Raw genomic sequence first — 16,454 nt, forward strand, 5'->3', positions numbered from 1 at the left:
AATTTTTCTAGTTTCCTCCACTACCTGACTACAACTCTCCAAACTAGTGTTTCCAAATTTTCTCCCACCCTTTTGACTTGGAACCATTGAAACTAAAACTGCCTTTTTTTCTGAAGTCCTGCATACTGAAGGTAGATATCTTAATATAAACTTCAGAGAAATCTCCACAGCAGCTCATGTTTAGACAGTCTTCTTCGTTCCTGTTGCTATATGGACCACTCAGAAAGCTTACCTGAACATCTGATGGACATTCAAACTACAAAAGATGCTTTAACCCTGACATTTAGAGATCTTCTCAACTGTCTACCCTCAGAACTCAAAAACTGATATGAAATTTGCCTCAATTATTAACCATTGTTTTTTTGTCTCCATAGCAATGCCTCTTTTTAAATACCTGATTGCTTGTACAGTAAGCTTAACTTCTACTTGGAAATACTGCTTTGGAAGAGAAAATTAAGGTAAAATGATCATATGGATGGACTCTAATCCAATATGACTTGTATCTTTATAAGGAGGGAATATTAGAACACAGACATGCACAGACTGAGGGGCAACCATGTGAGGACACAGCGAGAAGGTAGCCATCAAAGGAGAGAGACCTCAAAGAAACTAAACTTGATACTTTGATCTTGGACTTCTAGCCTCTAGAGCTATGAGAAAATATGTTTTTGTTGTTTAAGCCACCTAGTAGCCAGTGCGGTATTTTGTTATGGAAGCCCTAGCAAACAAATACAATCACTATTAGGGAAAAAAAAAATCATGTGCTTTGTTATTCCAGTAGAATGATTTTAACACTGATTACTTCTTACCTTGAGATTATAAAAGACAGTGATAAACATTACTGTAGAGTATATATGAGTTGTGCCCTATGAAACAAAGGAAGTTAACAAACACCTCTCAGCTGTAGATGATGCCATGTGTTCATCTGATCAGCAAGAGGACATGAGTGGAAGGGAGAACCTTTTCTGCTTCAGACAAGCAACTTCCTGGATTACCCTGAGTATGACAAAGAGGGCCATTGCTTGGGGACCAGGTCTCCAAGCAGTCACAACAGGCCTCAGGAACCCACAAGAAAATTGTGAAGGAAGAATATTACTAGCCAGGCCCATATGAATCTTTTCCTCCCATCACTGTTCTTTTGTGAAAAATTCTTCCAAATACACATTTTTGTCCCAAAATATCATGTTGGACACTCGCTACTAGGAGCAAATTTTTCTAGCATCTCTGTTGGATGAATTTTCACACTTGCAAAATCACTCAGAAAAGAGTTCATCCTCCCAACACCTCCCTTGCACCAGTGTCCCCCTAAACAGCATCTGACCACAATATGAAGGAACTTACCTCCCAGGTAAACAGGTGCTTGAATGTGATTTAATTATCTCTGCATCCTCTCCCTGGTCTCCCTGTGAAATCTAGTCACCTCTTTGCATTAAAGCATTTCTGTGAGAAGCCCTGTAAGGTGTTGGCTATTCTCAATTCTGTCCTGCTGGTTTCTCTGAAGTGCCCAGAAGCTGTCCTCTCCACACACAAACTGTTCTGACAAACTTCATTTGAATGATTTGGATTTTAATTCTCAATTTGCTTCTGTTCCTAAGCCTTAAGGCTTTTTTTTTTTTTTTAACCAATTCAGAAAAAAGCATCATTAAAAAAAAGACAAGGTTGGGCTTCCCTTGTGTCGCAGTGGTTGAGAGTCTGCCTGCCGATGCAGGGGACACGGGTTCGTGCCCCGGTCCGGGAAGATCCCACATGCCGTGGAGCGGCTGGACCCGTGAGCCATGACCGCTGAGCTGGCGTGTCCGGAGCCTGTGCTCTGCAACGGGAGAGGCCACAACAGTGAGAGGCCAGCGTACCAAAAAAAAAAAAAAAAAAAAAAAGACAAGGCTACTCGCAGATCTAACATGCTAAGCTTTAACTTAGTATGTTCTTAGGACTGATGTTTTCCAAGTAACAAACTTTCTTGTTTCCTGTGCAATAATAAAGGTTTGTTATAAAAGTTAAGTACAAAAAGTGAGAAAAAATAAAAATAGTGGTATCTTCACAGTTGAGTTCTTAACATATTTTCTGATACATGTAAAAAGAGAAAAATTGGCAAAATGAGTACCAACATTTTTAAAAATAAGAATTAAGCCTAAATCCCTGGATTTACCAATTTTATAAAATAAGAAAGTAACATTTTATAAAATACAATTTTATGAAATATGATTTTATAAAATTTGTTTAGCTAAGTAACAAATGATTTCCCCACAAAACAGATTTAGCTGGTGGAGTCCAGGGGGCACATTCTACAAAATAAATTTATTGACACTGTAAAGGGTTACTAGCATAAAATTGTGGTGGGAATAAAAAGGGCAGTGACCTTCGTCCTGAAGTTTAGGAGTGATCCCTGAATTGAGAGATATCTGAGTTGAAGTGGTCACTGGAAACAAATGGTAGAGACAAATCACAGAGAGCAGACTGTATCAATTCCAGCTTCTGGACTCAGAGAAGGAAGGAAGAGCTTCAGATTTCATTGCAGAGAATGAGGCTGAGAAACTTTAAAATCAGATGCTTTTTCCCAGATCCAGGGCGCCAGCTAATGCACAAAAATGCTTAAAGCCACATAGGTATGTCACCTTTATTTCCTAGAGAAGATGTTAGCATTTTCTAAATCCTCATCTACCGTGCCTGGCATGCATTATTTTATAGCTTTCTGGAAGTTTCATCAGCACCACTGGTATATCTGTAGTACGATGTGTCTGTGGAGAGTAGAGAATTCAGGTCCGGGCTGGGGGCAACGGACTTTTCTAGCTACCACAGTGAGTGGTGCCCCTGCAAACCTGAGTAAGGAAGACAACTTGCCTTTGGGTGGGTAGTGTTACAATCTGCATGTCTAGGGGCACAAATGTAAAGACAGACCCTGTTCTGGGAATGATTATGATTCTGACTGACCTCAAAGGGGTAATTATGAAACCCCTGGATCATCAGGATCTGGATGTTCCCTACTTTTTCCATGGTGTGATCATGACAGAAAGTGTGGCTGTAGATATCTGGGAACATTTCCAGAAATGTCCTCCTGTAGGAGTTAATTATAAAGTAAATGTGTATAAAACAGAAAATAATATTGAAACCTATCAAGGGGAGTAGATCTTAAGGGTTAATATTGTAGATGGACTACTTTGGAAACAATCTTTTTCCCTTGGAGTATTAAGAAGTCATCGCATAATTGCCATCTCTCCACATTTTGTTCTAGAGTGCCTGGTTTCTTGATATCAGTGTGAGACCTGTTTTAAATAAAAATCTATTTGTAAAAATCCAGATCTGTAATATGTTCTAAATATCATTGTAGTGTCTTTTAACTATAGATTAAAAATCACTTCATTTTCAACAAAATATTTTGATGTAAACATCAAATGTTTTGAAAACAAAGGGGATCTGTTTTTTTTTTTTTTTTTTTTTTTTCTTTTTGCGGTATGCGGGCCTCTCACTGTTGTGGCCTCTCCCGTTGCGGAGCACAGGCTCCGGATGCGCAGGCCCAGCGGCCATGGCTCACGGGCCCAGCCACTCCGCGGCATGTGGGATCCTCCCAGACCGGGGCACGAACCCGTATCCCCTGCATCGGCAGGCGGACTCTCAACCACTGCGCCACCAGGGAGGCCCCCGGGGGATCTGTTTTTGTTGTTTTCTCTTTTATCTAATTTTTGTATCCATTTTGTCTGGGCATATTAAATGGTAAAAATATTTATAAGATTTGCACTAGGTGAATCTTCTTAAAAAGAAAATACGGAAGGTCACAGAGTCTGGGAATATTAATATCTTTTTAATAGATTGATCCCCCTTGATTTCTTATTCTGGAGTAAAGGTACAAGTTTTTCCATGAAAATTAGACACACAAATCATCTGACACAATGTATGACAGATGGAAAATGGTTGATGGGAATTTTGCTTTAATGCACATTGTTCATTGTAATTTTGCCCAGCTTAATGAACTGTGAATTAATAATGAGGAGCAACACATTCAACGTATTATAGTAATAAAGTGCTTTTATGGACATTTTTCATGTTTCCAGACTTCCTTGGCCACCCTGAACAACTTTAACTCAAAGGATTAAAAAATAATCGCTTATTTAACTGTGTTAAAATAGTCAACTTTGAAAAGGATATTTTCCTGTATGAACTTTTTCCTAATTGATCCCATTTGGTTCTGATCAGTAAACTTACCTGAGTAAGCTGCACTATTGAAACAAAAGTGATCTGATAGAGTCTTAGGTGACATACGTGACCAGAGTCCATTGCTTTCTGATTCAACGACATAAAGGAGTAAAGGGAAAAATTAATAATTATACATTGTTTAATTAGGAGAATAGAAAAACTAAATTTCTTGTAGAAATAAGCCCAAAGAGTCCTCGTGTCAGCCCTGTTCCTCTTAAAAGACCGTGACGCTGTAATACCAATGGATAATCTGGGAGACAACCAGCTGTCATTAAGATAGATTTTACCAAGGCAAGGGCAATAGGTTGCTTATTAGCAGTGAGAAATCAGTAGTCTTTTCGAAGTGTACCCTTTGGAAAGTGTGAGATATATAATAAATGAAAGCCTTTCATTATTCATTGTTATAAGCCAAATGTAGATTAAATGTACACTACCTTCAATTCAGATATTAAGATATCCTTACCTCAGTAATTTTATGAGGTAACATGTAGAATGTCAAGCATAGGCTAAGTCATATATTTTATAATCTTTCAAAAATTTTTTAAGCAATGTGTTAACCCTATAATGAATATAAAATGGATCCTAACTGCATGTCTTAGAAAATGTGCATTTCATAGAATTATTTAAGAATGAATCCTTAATAGCCCATCTTTTTAAGTATGTTAGCTGAACGTTATGATTGTGTAATATCATTTTAGGGCATTACCACATTTTAAGAAATAAAATAATATTCAGAAGCATAATTTTGCCAGAATGTAAAATTTAAAAGCAGAAATTTGACTTGTGAAAAATCCTCACATGATTATTGGCCTGTTAAAAAATAAAGCAAACCTCACAAACCTAATGCAAGCTATTATGTGCAAAATAATGTGCTAGTTACACAGCCCTCTGGGAAGTGAATGTGAGTCCGGATGCTTCTTTCTTGGTTTATTTCATTCCTAGAGTACCTTTGTTGCAGTTTTTTCTTATGTTCCCAAAGGAAACAAGTAAGCCATCTCAAGTTTAAGCTTTGTCCTCAATAAAGTAAAAAATGTGCCAGATACCATTTGACTGGATGATAACTAAAACTGGACAAATATTTTCTCTCACTGGAGACTGACAGTGTTTTAGTTGTGCTTAACATTTGTGATTCTCCTAAAAAAAGGGTACAAATGAAAACTTATGGTTACCAGGAGATAAGGGGGGAAGGATAAATTGGGAGATTGGGATTGACATATACACACGACTATATACAAAATAGATAATAATAACCTACTGTATAGCACGGGGAGCTCTACTCAATACTCTGTAATGGCCTCTATGGGGAAAGAATCTTTTAAAAAAGTGGACATATGTATATGTATAACTGGCTCTCTTTGCTGTACACCTGAAACTTACACAAATTTGTAACTCAACTATACTCCACTAAAAATCTTTTAAAATAAAAAAATAGAGTACTACATGCATTTCTAAGAAATAAACATTATTTTCTTCATTCTTCTAAAATAAATAAAAATAAAATAATGTAATATGTGATTTTCAAGCTAATGAACACCTAAGAATGAAATTTGAAAATCTACATTTGGAATGTATAATTCCTTTGTTCAGAGGAAGTGACATTACAAAAGAACAAAACTTCTCAAACATTTCCCCATTTAGAGTAATGCTGACAGTGAGTGTCTGGTGGATCTCAGAGGGGCACAACTGATAATATCTTTATCATGCTGCCAGTTTGCTAAGTGGTTTCATATTCACTAAGAAAGACTTGTCAATGGATACTGAAGAATAGATGTGAGGTCTCTGTGAGGTCTTTGTGCCAAGTCTCTGTGTGTTGTCTCTGGGTGAGATCTCTGTGTGAAGTCTCTGTATGCGGTCCCTTTGGAAGGTATCTCTGGGAAATCTGTTAAATCTGGGCTAGGTTTCTGTCTGAGGGTCTGTGAAGCAACATGAGGTCCCTGTGTGAGGTGTCAGTATGTGATCTCTGAGAAAGGTGTTTGCGTGAGAAGTCTCTCTTGGGAGGTGTGTCTGTGAAGTCTTTGTGTATTGTCTCTGGGTCTCTCCATTTCTTTTTTTCTTTTGGTCTCTCAATTTCTTGTCTTACTGTACCTTATGGAAGACGGAGCAGCAAGAGAAGGGCAAAGGGACTTGCTTCTTTCTGTTTTCTTGCTGTTCCATCAGCATCACCTGTCTGTGGCACCTTCCCAGCAGGAGCCAGAGGGGTTCAAGTCCAGCTTCCCCATATTCCCAGAACTCACTTCTGGGTGCCCCTGAGAGCACCCAGCAGCAGCCAGGCTCAGGTCCCAGCCCTGTCATCTCTTTCCTCTGGGTACCGACCCCTCCCACAAGTCCTGGCTCCACTCTCACTGCTCTGCCTATTCTGGAGGCTGCCTTGGGAATTGGGGCCCAGAGGTAGGGCCTGGCTCCAGGGAGAAACCAGGGGTGTGAGCAGTCCTGTGCTCACTCTGCCCCCTCCACCCCAGGTCACAGCAATTCCACGTGTTGAGGGGCCTGACAGGGATGGGGGATGGGGTCCATTTCTGTTGTCATCTGGATCAGGGGCATCAGCTAGAACAGAAATCTCCACAATGAGAAAGACACCACCTGGAGCTGTGTCCACCATGAGCCTTGCACATGGCAGGAAGCACCAAATCACTCTAGAGAAATTCTTCCTCGTCTCCCTGCTTTTCCATATGGATGGGGGTCAGGAGACAAGAAAAGCTGTGCCAGAAGCAGATCAGTGGAACACCCCTGGATTGCACCCTGCCCCATCCACTTTGCACAGGTCACCTCCACACCACCACAAATCCTGTCTGATTGCTTCTTCACCTGCCAGGCTCTGGGGTGATCAAGGACTGGGAGACAGGCAAGGCTTACTACACAATCACAGGCCAGTCCCCACCTCTCCCCTGGAGCAGTCCTTGGGCCATGTGTTTATGTGAAGGTCACCAGACTAGGAGTCACATCCCAAGTTCCCTAGTCCTGGCTTTTACACCTATTGTTAACTTATCCTTCCTAAAAGTCAAGAGGTGAGGATGTGTAAGCTTATTAAATATAGTGTTAAGAGATTAACCTTCCCTGATTTGCTTTACTTCTATAAGTTTGACCTTCTGTTTTGACCTAAAGGTGGTTTCTCTAGGTCTGTGATCTTAGAGTTGGAATAGGGTAGAGACCCTGGGGTGGGGCCATGATGAGCTACTGGACCCTTAACTTTTCCTCCCCTTTAGGCCTTTAGATGGTGGTTGTAAGTCAGGGGGCTGCTCTTTCACAACTGCACATTTATGGGAATCTGGTACCACTTTGCCTCCTTCCTTCGATCCAGGGATTTTTCTACACCTACATCCCACCCTAAATTCACAGTGTTTGACCATCAGATAGTTACTACCCACAGTCACACCCCTATTCCATTCATCCAAAACTCCTTCTCTGGGGTTAACATAGAGTGGAAGGTAGGTGACCCATGAACATAGCCATTCATTTATATGGGACTGGACTCAACACAGCCCTCAGCAGCCTCCCTGATACTCCCCCCACCTACACACACAGAGCTGGAAATGCCATCCTTGTTGCTGCTCTAAAGTCTAGGAAAAACAGAGGTGGGGGAGGGTGATGCTGTACATTTTATTATGCCTAAGCTAAAAGGGGTTCATAGGGCATATCTCAATCCCAGCCTTCAGCAGAGAGAGAAGGAACTCTTAAGAGCAGATGTTGGATATTCCCTACCAAGAGATCCAGGGGCAAGATTTCTCCCGTTTCTGAACTCAGAGCCCATACTCTATTCCCCCCAAACTTCCATCCACTTGGCTCTGACACTTCCTGGAGCCTGAATTGCAGTGTCCGGCCCTATCGTGTAAACCTATCCACTACAGTTGCATAAAGTTCAAAGTAGCATAGAAGAAGGAGAAAGACTGGTTGAACCAGGTCCTTGGGTGTGGGTTTCATAGGTTTTTCCCATCTCATTGTTAGAGTAATTTTGGTTTGTGTAATGACAGTATCATAAGGTGCAATGAAGGGACACGAGACAAGGAGCAAGCTTGTGATGCTACTGTCCACCTCCCTCCATGCCCCTCCCTTCTAGAAGACAAAGTGCACAGCACAGACAGCAGCCATTACACTATGTTTTTATTAGAAAAAAAAATATGTATATATATATATATATATATATATATGTATTGGGGAACATTAAATATCTTGGATGTGCTAATGAGAAAATCATTTTCTCTACATGGACTGAATTTTTACTTGGAGATACGTTTTCCTACTAAAGGGAAGACTAAAGAAGGATTTTACTGTCGACCAGGCAAGACACCTCCCCAAAGATGACAATGCCTTGGACAGTGTTGATGGCGGGCTGGGGCACCTGGAATCTTTGGCCCATACTGGCAGGTACTAACTGGAAACAAACTCTTCTTGGGGGGCAAGGATGGGAGGCACCTTAGGCCCAGCTGCTCATCGTCGAACCTTACACTTTTCAAACTATGTTGGTGTCTGACTTCCCTTTCCCTGATAGAACAACTCTGGCCCTTGGAGGTGGCTTTATGACCACAGGCTGTAGAACCCATCATTCTCCCTTGCTCTGGGTAGGAGGTAAGCCTATGGTAGCAGAAGCACCCACATACTGGGACTTGGAATTCCAGTTTGTGTTCATTTAACTTTGTGGCATGAAGTCCATGGTGAATTGCTCTTTTTTCTTCTGGGATCTGTCCAACAGCTCTCATGCGTGCCTGACCCTCAGCAGTCTCACTCTTCAAGATTGATCTGCTTTTGACTGATCCGTGACTCTGGGCAGTGGCTGATATGGGCTTTTTTTTTTTTTGCAGAGCATCTCGACCATTGACTTTTTTCTTGGGGAAAATCCACTTTAAAAATAGCCTCATCCTTTTTCTGAAGAGGCTTTCTGTAGGGTTATGTTTCTTCTCTGGCATGAGCTGGAGACATCTGCTCCCAATAGAGTCTGTTATTCCCCTGACCTGGGCAGGGCGGCTCATACTTCCAGCTTGAGAGGTCCCTAATTCTTTAAACCTTTCTTCATGCTCTCCTGGTTTATGCCTCCTACAGTCCTCTCTTTTGTAAGTAGGGGCAATCATCTTGCTCTGGCTCTTCCATGAGTCTTGGAGTTTTGAAGTTTTGGGCTCCTGCTGCCCTAGGTGGCTCCTTTGGGCTTCCATAAGGCCACTTGGCTCCTGGGAAGCTAACCTGTCTCTGGTGGGGACTCTCTGGGGATGGCACTGAGGCACCTGAGAAGCCAAGTTGTCTGCAGCAAGGAACCTGTGTTTGGGAAAGTCCTGAAGCTGGTTGTCTGACTGTACCTTTACTTTGGAGTTAAACTCACTAGCAACCTCCATGTTAAGGCATGGCTCACCTGGATGTTGGAAAACAGACAGTCTAGGTAGTAGGAAACTTCTACTGGCCCCTGGCACCTCTAAACTCCTCATATGTACATTTGTGGTTTGGGATTTTGTCAACACTTTGGTTTCCAAGATAACACTAGACTGTGGTTGAAGAGCAGGAGACTCCTTGGCCTCCACAGCCTCCCTGGCCTCTTCACCTCTCAAAGATGGGGATCCTAAGTTCACCTCCATCACTGTTACCCTATGGCAGGGGTCTCGTGAGGCCTGACCACCACTCTCCTCTCTTGGCTCATTCCTGACCATTGCTGAACTTGGACCTGGCTCTAGGCTGTCCCTCTTGACCCCTTCCACACTCTCACTCTTCCAGGTTCTGCCCACAAGGCTGAGTGTGAGGGACTGAGAAGGTGGCCTGTCCTCCTGTCCAGTCAGAGAAGCCTTTGAGGGCCCATGGTAGTCAGCAGATGGAATCGCTCCCAGGGCACTCTGGATTTCCTTACACACAGCTGAGGGGGCAAGGAGAGGCCTCTTCACGGTAGGAACTGACTCTTCTGTTATCACCTTCTCTCCTGAATGAGCCTGAGGAGGTTTCTCCAGGAACTCAGCACACTTGACTTTTGAGTGGGACCCAGATACACAGGTGGCTGAAGGGGAAGTGGCAAACTGTAGAATGGTGGAGGGTTGGAACTTTTTCGACTTAAAGAGATTTATGGGCTTGAGGACCTTGAGGGGTCGGGTCCACCTGTGCTTTACCCAAAACCTTTTAATATGTGCTTCCAGTACCTCTCGAGTGTCTGGATCAGGGAAGGAAACCCTACAGGAGGTGTTCATGCAGGGTTCCCAACCCTTCAAGCAGTATCTTCCACAGGCTCCAGCAGGCACTGCTTTGCACGTCTCACCAGGAGGGTCTGGACATGAGAGCTGATGAAAGTTGCCCTTGCCAGGAAGCCTCCCCAGGCAGCTGTAGGAGAGCAGATGGGGCCAGGATGGCTGGACAGGACAGGCAGGGGTGGGCACCTGCAGCCCAAGAACCCTCCTCTGCCCCCACACTGACTTCATAATGCCCCTGCTCTCCTTCACCCTAGGGCTTTAGCCACGCCCTCCCATGGCTCCCCCTTCCAGGGCTGGGGTCACATTAGAGGCTCGGGGAGGAAGGACGACCCAGGAGAGAAGGGGAAAGATTCTTTACCTTTGCAGAAGTGAAACCAGGTCGTGAGTCCCCTCCAGTTCTTCCAGGCAATCTCTGAAAGCTGGAAATCAGGAGACTGGATCATGGTGGTGAAGGCAGAGGCCTAAGAGCCTTTCAGGAGGCTGAGTGCAATGGCCCTTTAAGGGAAATCTTTGGAGGATTAGACTCTGGAGCCCAAGTATCAGTGTCCAAGGCCACATGTCCCTGACAGTGATGGTAAGTCTCACTTGAAAAGGGTTTGTCCTTTGCAAAGTGCTTCCACGTTCATTAGGCTCTGTTAATTAGGCTCAGGCTCTGTTTCCTGAGGAATAAGCTCTGCCACTGGCATTCTCAGAGACCGTGAAGCTGGGGCCTCAGGACTAGGAGAGATGGAAGCTAACTCTCGGGTCACACAGGGCTGAATGGCAAAGGCTTACCTTTCAAAGATCCACTTTTCTTCCTACTCCTGCTCCTCCCCTTCAGCTTTACTTGATGCTGAGAGATAAGAAAAAGTGAGGGGCTAACACCCAACTCTCACTGTCCTCTATCTAGGCAAGCTGTGTTCATGAACAACATGACTTTCTACATTTAACTAAAACTCTGTGGGGTTTTTTCCCCTTTTACTTATTTTTAAAGTGGATAACAATCTTTTCAGTTTTTCTTCTTTGAGGAGTGCAAAGAAGGTTTTTTTTTTTTTTTTTTTTTTTGGGCAGGGGAGTATTCGGGCCTCTCACTGTTGTGGTCTCTCCCATTGCGGAGCACAGGCTCCGGACACACAGGCCCAGCGGCCATGGCTCACAGGCCCAGCCACTCCATGGCACGTGGGATCATCGCGGACCGGGACACGAACCTGCGTCCCCTGCATTGGCAGGGGGACTCTCAACCACTGCACCACCAGGGAAGCCCAAGAAGGATTTTTTAAGTTTTAATCACCATAGATTTCTTCTGTCACTGTTCCTCTGATCAAGAAACACACACATTCTCAGACCTAAATGCCCACGTGAGCTTTGTCAGATAGGATTCTGCTTCCCAAGGCCAGACCTCTAGTCCAGCCTCTTCTCTCAGGCTCTCAGGGGCTCAGCCCCAACACAGAGGAAGGTCTCACTTGAGACACCCGCTGTGGGAAGGTGGCTGGTGAACCAGGGCTCAGGGGTCAGCCTTCCTGCAGAGATTGAACTCTTCGTAATCCAGTCCTTAACCATTAGTCACTGCATTTGGGACTTGCCCTGGAGCCCTCTACCATACCTGAACTCCTGGTCTAAGATCTTAGGCTAGAAATCCTCATGCCCACTCTAACCCCTCTCTGGCCTGGCTTTTCCCTAGAAGGATGATGTTCTATACTTTTCTGAGAGTTCCCATCTCAGGAGTCTCTCTACGTGGTTTAGAAAAGTGGAAATAAGAATAAGAAAAAAAGAGAGAATCTCTGCTGGGATTAAGCCAAAGGTTTCTTACCTTCCTGATGTTTCTATGTTTCCTAGGTGGTGCTAAGAATAGATTACTCTGGAAGCAGTGGAGTAACATTAGGAAGAGCCCCAGTCCACACAGGAACCCAAGGATGATATCAATCACCCAGGAAGTTGGGCTGGATCTCAGCCAGATAGCAACAATGTCTTTCAAAGAAAAGAGATTCTCCATCTTCTGAACTGCATTGCTGCCCTCAGGCAACAGAGCACTGGGAGTTCACTTGATGGCAGAACCCCAGGCCTGCATCACAGAGCTGTGGCCTTGTCACAAAGGGCTCCTGAGTGTGGGGGAGGGGCAATACGAGAAATAGGCTGAATCACTGCCCCTCCTTCCCATCCAGACCCACAGACACCTGCACCCTCCTGGGGCTTCCAGATCCCTCCTTCCAACTACTCTCATCCTGTCAGAGAGACCTTAGCCAATTTTCTCTTCATTCCATCTGGAACCTGGTTCCTTCATCCATTAGAGACCTTTACTTGAGGCCCACCAACTTGATAACTCTTGAACATCTTAAGCTGACCCTGGAAGACTAGCTGTTTCACAGACATTTTTACTCAGGATTTCCTTTGTCCTCAGCTCCAACTTTCCCGCATCATGTTTGTGTCTTGTGTAAACCCAGGGATAGAACTTGAATTTCTTTTACACTTATTTAGTTTTGTGAATTTTGAATAGTGTATGTTTTGCCTCATTTTCTATCAGAGGGAACTACACACAAAAATTAAAATAATTTATTTTTCAAAATTCATAAGTATGAAAGAATTATAAATAACTATGTAATAGGGAAGAACAAATCTGCCTCCACATGAGATCTTTTTTACTTTAATCTTTATGCTTTGTTGCCTGAGCTAACTCTGTCCATCCCTGTGATCCAGGCTGGCTCTGCACTTTTTGTAAAACAATGTTGCCTAGAGCCTGAAATATACAGGATAGACTATTTCTAAGGCTCTGACTTTTAAGAGCCCATTCATGGAGATAAAAAGTTGCAGAACAGAGAATAATAATTGTTTTCTTGGAGGTTTACAGGAACACATGACCTGACCAGGATCTGACCCATCTGGCCAGCCTCTAGAACAAAGGATCCAACACCAAGATATTTGCAACAATTAGTCATGCCCCTCCCTCACCTTGCCTTTAAAAAGGCTTTGCTGAAAGCCTTCAGGGAGTTTGGGGTTTTTCCTGGGCATGAGCCACATGTCTTCTTGCATGGCACTGTGTAAACCTTTCTCTGCTTCAAACTCTGATGTTTCAGTATTTAGCCTCACTGTGCATCAGGCACACAGACTTGCATCTGGTAACAGTTAAACCTTCAAATGATGTTTTTGTAAGTTTGTAGTGTTTATAACTCTGGAGTTAGTAAATCTTTAAACTGCACAAAAACTTTTGGGACACACTGCAAACACGCACACACACACGTACTCATTTTCCTTAGCCAATCTAGTACTTTCAAATCCAATAATCCATACTTTTCTACTTAAAAAAAAATCTTACATATGTTGTCTCAACCCAACTTCTTAGTTTGCAATGATAAGACAGTCCCCACTCTCCAGATAAATTTTGAAATATGTGGTCTTAATCCATTAGGGCTGCTATAACAATATACCATAGACTGGGTAGATTACAAACAACAGACATTTATTACCACAGTTCTGGAGGCTGGGAAGCCCAAGATCAAGTCACCAGTATGGCCACCTCGTAGTGAGAGCTCTCTTCCTGGTTCACAGCTGGAGCCTTCTCTCTGTATCCTCATATGATGGGAGGAGGCTAGAGATATCTGTGGAGTCTCTTTTATAAGGCACTAATCCCATTCATGAAAGCTCATAAGCACTTTTGCACGGCCCCGCCTCCTATCTTTAAGAGGTAGGATTTCAACATGTAAATTTTGAGAGAACATTAACATTCAGACATGTGCACTCATTCTATACCCGGAAGCTAGGAATGGGTTAGGGTGAGCCAAGGTCCTGACCCTAAAGGGCTGTAGGGTGAAGAGTAGGACTAGGGGTCAACCCTTGGGGCTGAGCCAGGTCTTGAGCAGCCTCTTCAGATATTCCTAGTGTGTTATGGATGTATTCTCTTTTCTGAGTGTGCCTTGACTTTCCTGCCCCATCCTCCCAGGCCCCTGAAGCTTCAAGTCCAGCCTGAACCATATAGAAAGGGAGCTTTGAGTCTTACACAAAATCCCCTTATGACATCCCTTAGCAGTAACACAAGATTCACTGAAGGATTCACATGGTAAATATGTCTTAATGCCCCATGAGGGCTTTAAAATAATGTGTATTCTCTGCTTGTTGGTCATAATTTTATACAGTTTTAGTGGGAACGTGGGCATGTGAGGTTATTTGGCTATATTGCCATGAATGTGCACTTTCACAAACATATCTCCTACATCTACTAATTTTCCTACAGTCTTTTCCTCCCATATGATATTCTCACCTTAATTCAACCTTTTATCAAAATTTAGACTTAGGTCTGTCACCATGTGGACATGCTTGGTAACAAAATAGCTTCAACCGAGGAGGTCAGTGGAAGGCCTGGACCAGCTATCTTGGTTCCATGATAGTAAGCAAAGGATCGCAAACTACCATGTTAAGCTTAAGCACAAAGCAAAGTTGATTTAAGCATAGGTACACTCTCAGAGAGGGAGAGAGAGAAGGAGAGAGAAAGAGCAGGCTGTTTCTGAGAACAGGCTATTTCAGCGAAGTGAAGCAAGCCCAAAGCAAAGTATATCGAAGCAAAGGTACACTCTCGGGATGGCGGGGGGTGATGGGTGTACTGTTTCTGCAAATTGAAAGCAGCATTCCTATAAAGGCTTACGAGCACTTTTTTTTTTTTTTTAAAGAAGATGTTGGGGGTAGGAGTTTTTATTAATTAATTAATTTATTTTTGCTGTGTTGCGTCTTCATTTCTGTGTGAGGGCTTTCTCTAGTTGTGGCAAGCGGGGGCCACTCTTCATCGCGGTGCGCGGGCCTCTCACTATCGCGGCCTCTTGTTGCGGAGCACAGGCTCCAGACGCGCAGGCTCAGTAGTCGTGGCTCACGGGCCTAGTTGCTCCGCGGCATGTGGGATCCTCCCAGACCAGGGCTCGAACCCGTGTCCCCTGCATTAGCAGGCAGATTCTCAACCACTGCGCCACCAGGGAAGCCCCTTACGAGCGCTTTTAAGGAGCATTTTGCAGAGAGGCGGGGGTGAGTGACAAGGATCATTATTTGACTGACAGTCCTGAGCTATGTAACAAGTTTCCTGCTGCGCATGCTCTCATCCTTGAATCCCCAAGAAATGCCTACTGGGTGGGGGGAGGGGCAAAACCACATGTAATTTATTGTAATTATGGTATAATGAGTTTGGATTTACTATAGGTTATACGCATGTCTGGTCTGGGCATGCAGAGCCTGGAGAAGTCCCCTTGTGTTACTGTGCCTCTCTTTATCAGGATAAGCTGCCCACCACCAGACCACAGTCTCTCCCGTTCTGGGTGGAGTCAAGGGAGAGTCCCCAGACGGCTGCGTGTGACTCAATTTCTTCTTCTTGTCTTTCTCACCACCGTCACCTCCTTGCTGCTAATGTCTGACTAACTACCTAACAGGTCTTCTTTGCATTCATATTTGCTCCCTAAATTTTCTCTATTACTTTATTTTCAGTATGTTTTGTTTGATGGGGGTTTTTTTTTGGAAATTTAAAAATCTTATGAGAACATTTACCTTGATTTCTTTAATTATTGTTCTACTGTTATTGATTTCTGCCATCTTAGTTTATGCTTTATTTTCTACATTTTCTTTATTGTTTCTTTTTTTCCCTTCTTTGGCATCTTCCATTTTACAGGTCAAGGGTACTTATGTTTGTTTGACATTTGGGAATTTTTAATATTGTAATGGTTTTATACCTTGAATTATGTTAATTTTCTCCTCAATTTCTTACCTGTGGATGAAAAATGTTCCCTGCCATATCAGTAGACAAAGGATGTTGCAGCCATCAAGTCAGATGTCAAAGCAGGAACCCTCAACTGTGCACCTTGAGGGGATTCGGGATGGAGAAAAACAGGGTACTGATTCTAGAGTTAAGGTGCATATCAAAGGAATGATTTCACGGAGCCCAGATTCTTTCATCTTCTCATACATAGAAAAGTGCTAAAGTCCTTAACTTGAGATGTCTAGTTTTCTTTAATTAATAGTAACCTTTTGATGTTCTGACTACCTGGTTTTGGTTGACTCCTCCCTTAGGTCTTCTGAGCACTTCCTCAGAGTGATCTGACAGGCTGTGTTCTGGGCTTAAGTCCTCAGAAAATCTGCCAAATAAAACATAATTCTCCTTTTGGG

The 16,454-nt window shown here is 43.3% G+C and overlaps 1 protein-coding gene across 1 annotated transcript; it reads right to left on the bottom strand.

The window, feature by feature from the left end:
* Nucleotides 1–8,440: 8,440 nt before the first annotated feature.
* LOC308611392 (spermatogenesis-associated protein 31A6-like) lies at nt 8,441–14,248 on the bottom strand (the record flags this gene model as incomplete). The annotated part of the gene is made up of 4 exons (XM_081260199.1): nt 8,441–10,473; nt 10,702–10,762; nt 11,118–11,200; nt 14,244–14,248. 4 exons carry the CDS (start codon nt 14,246–14,248, stop codon nt 8,451–8,453), a joined length of 2,172 nt encoding a protein of 723 aa, XP_081116325.1. The 3' UTR covers nt 8,441–8,450.
* Between the last annotated feature and the right edge of the window lie 2,206 nt (nt 14,249–16,454).

Source organism: Mesoplodon bidens (genome assembly GCF_964165515.1).
Source record: "Mesoplodon bidens genome assembly, contig: HAP1_SCAFFOLD_72, whole genome shotgun sequence".
NCBI classification, from domain to species: Eukaryota; Metazoa; Chordata; class Mammalia; order Artiodactyla; family Ziphiidae; genus Mesoplodon; species Mesoplodon bidens.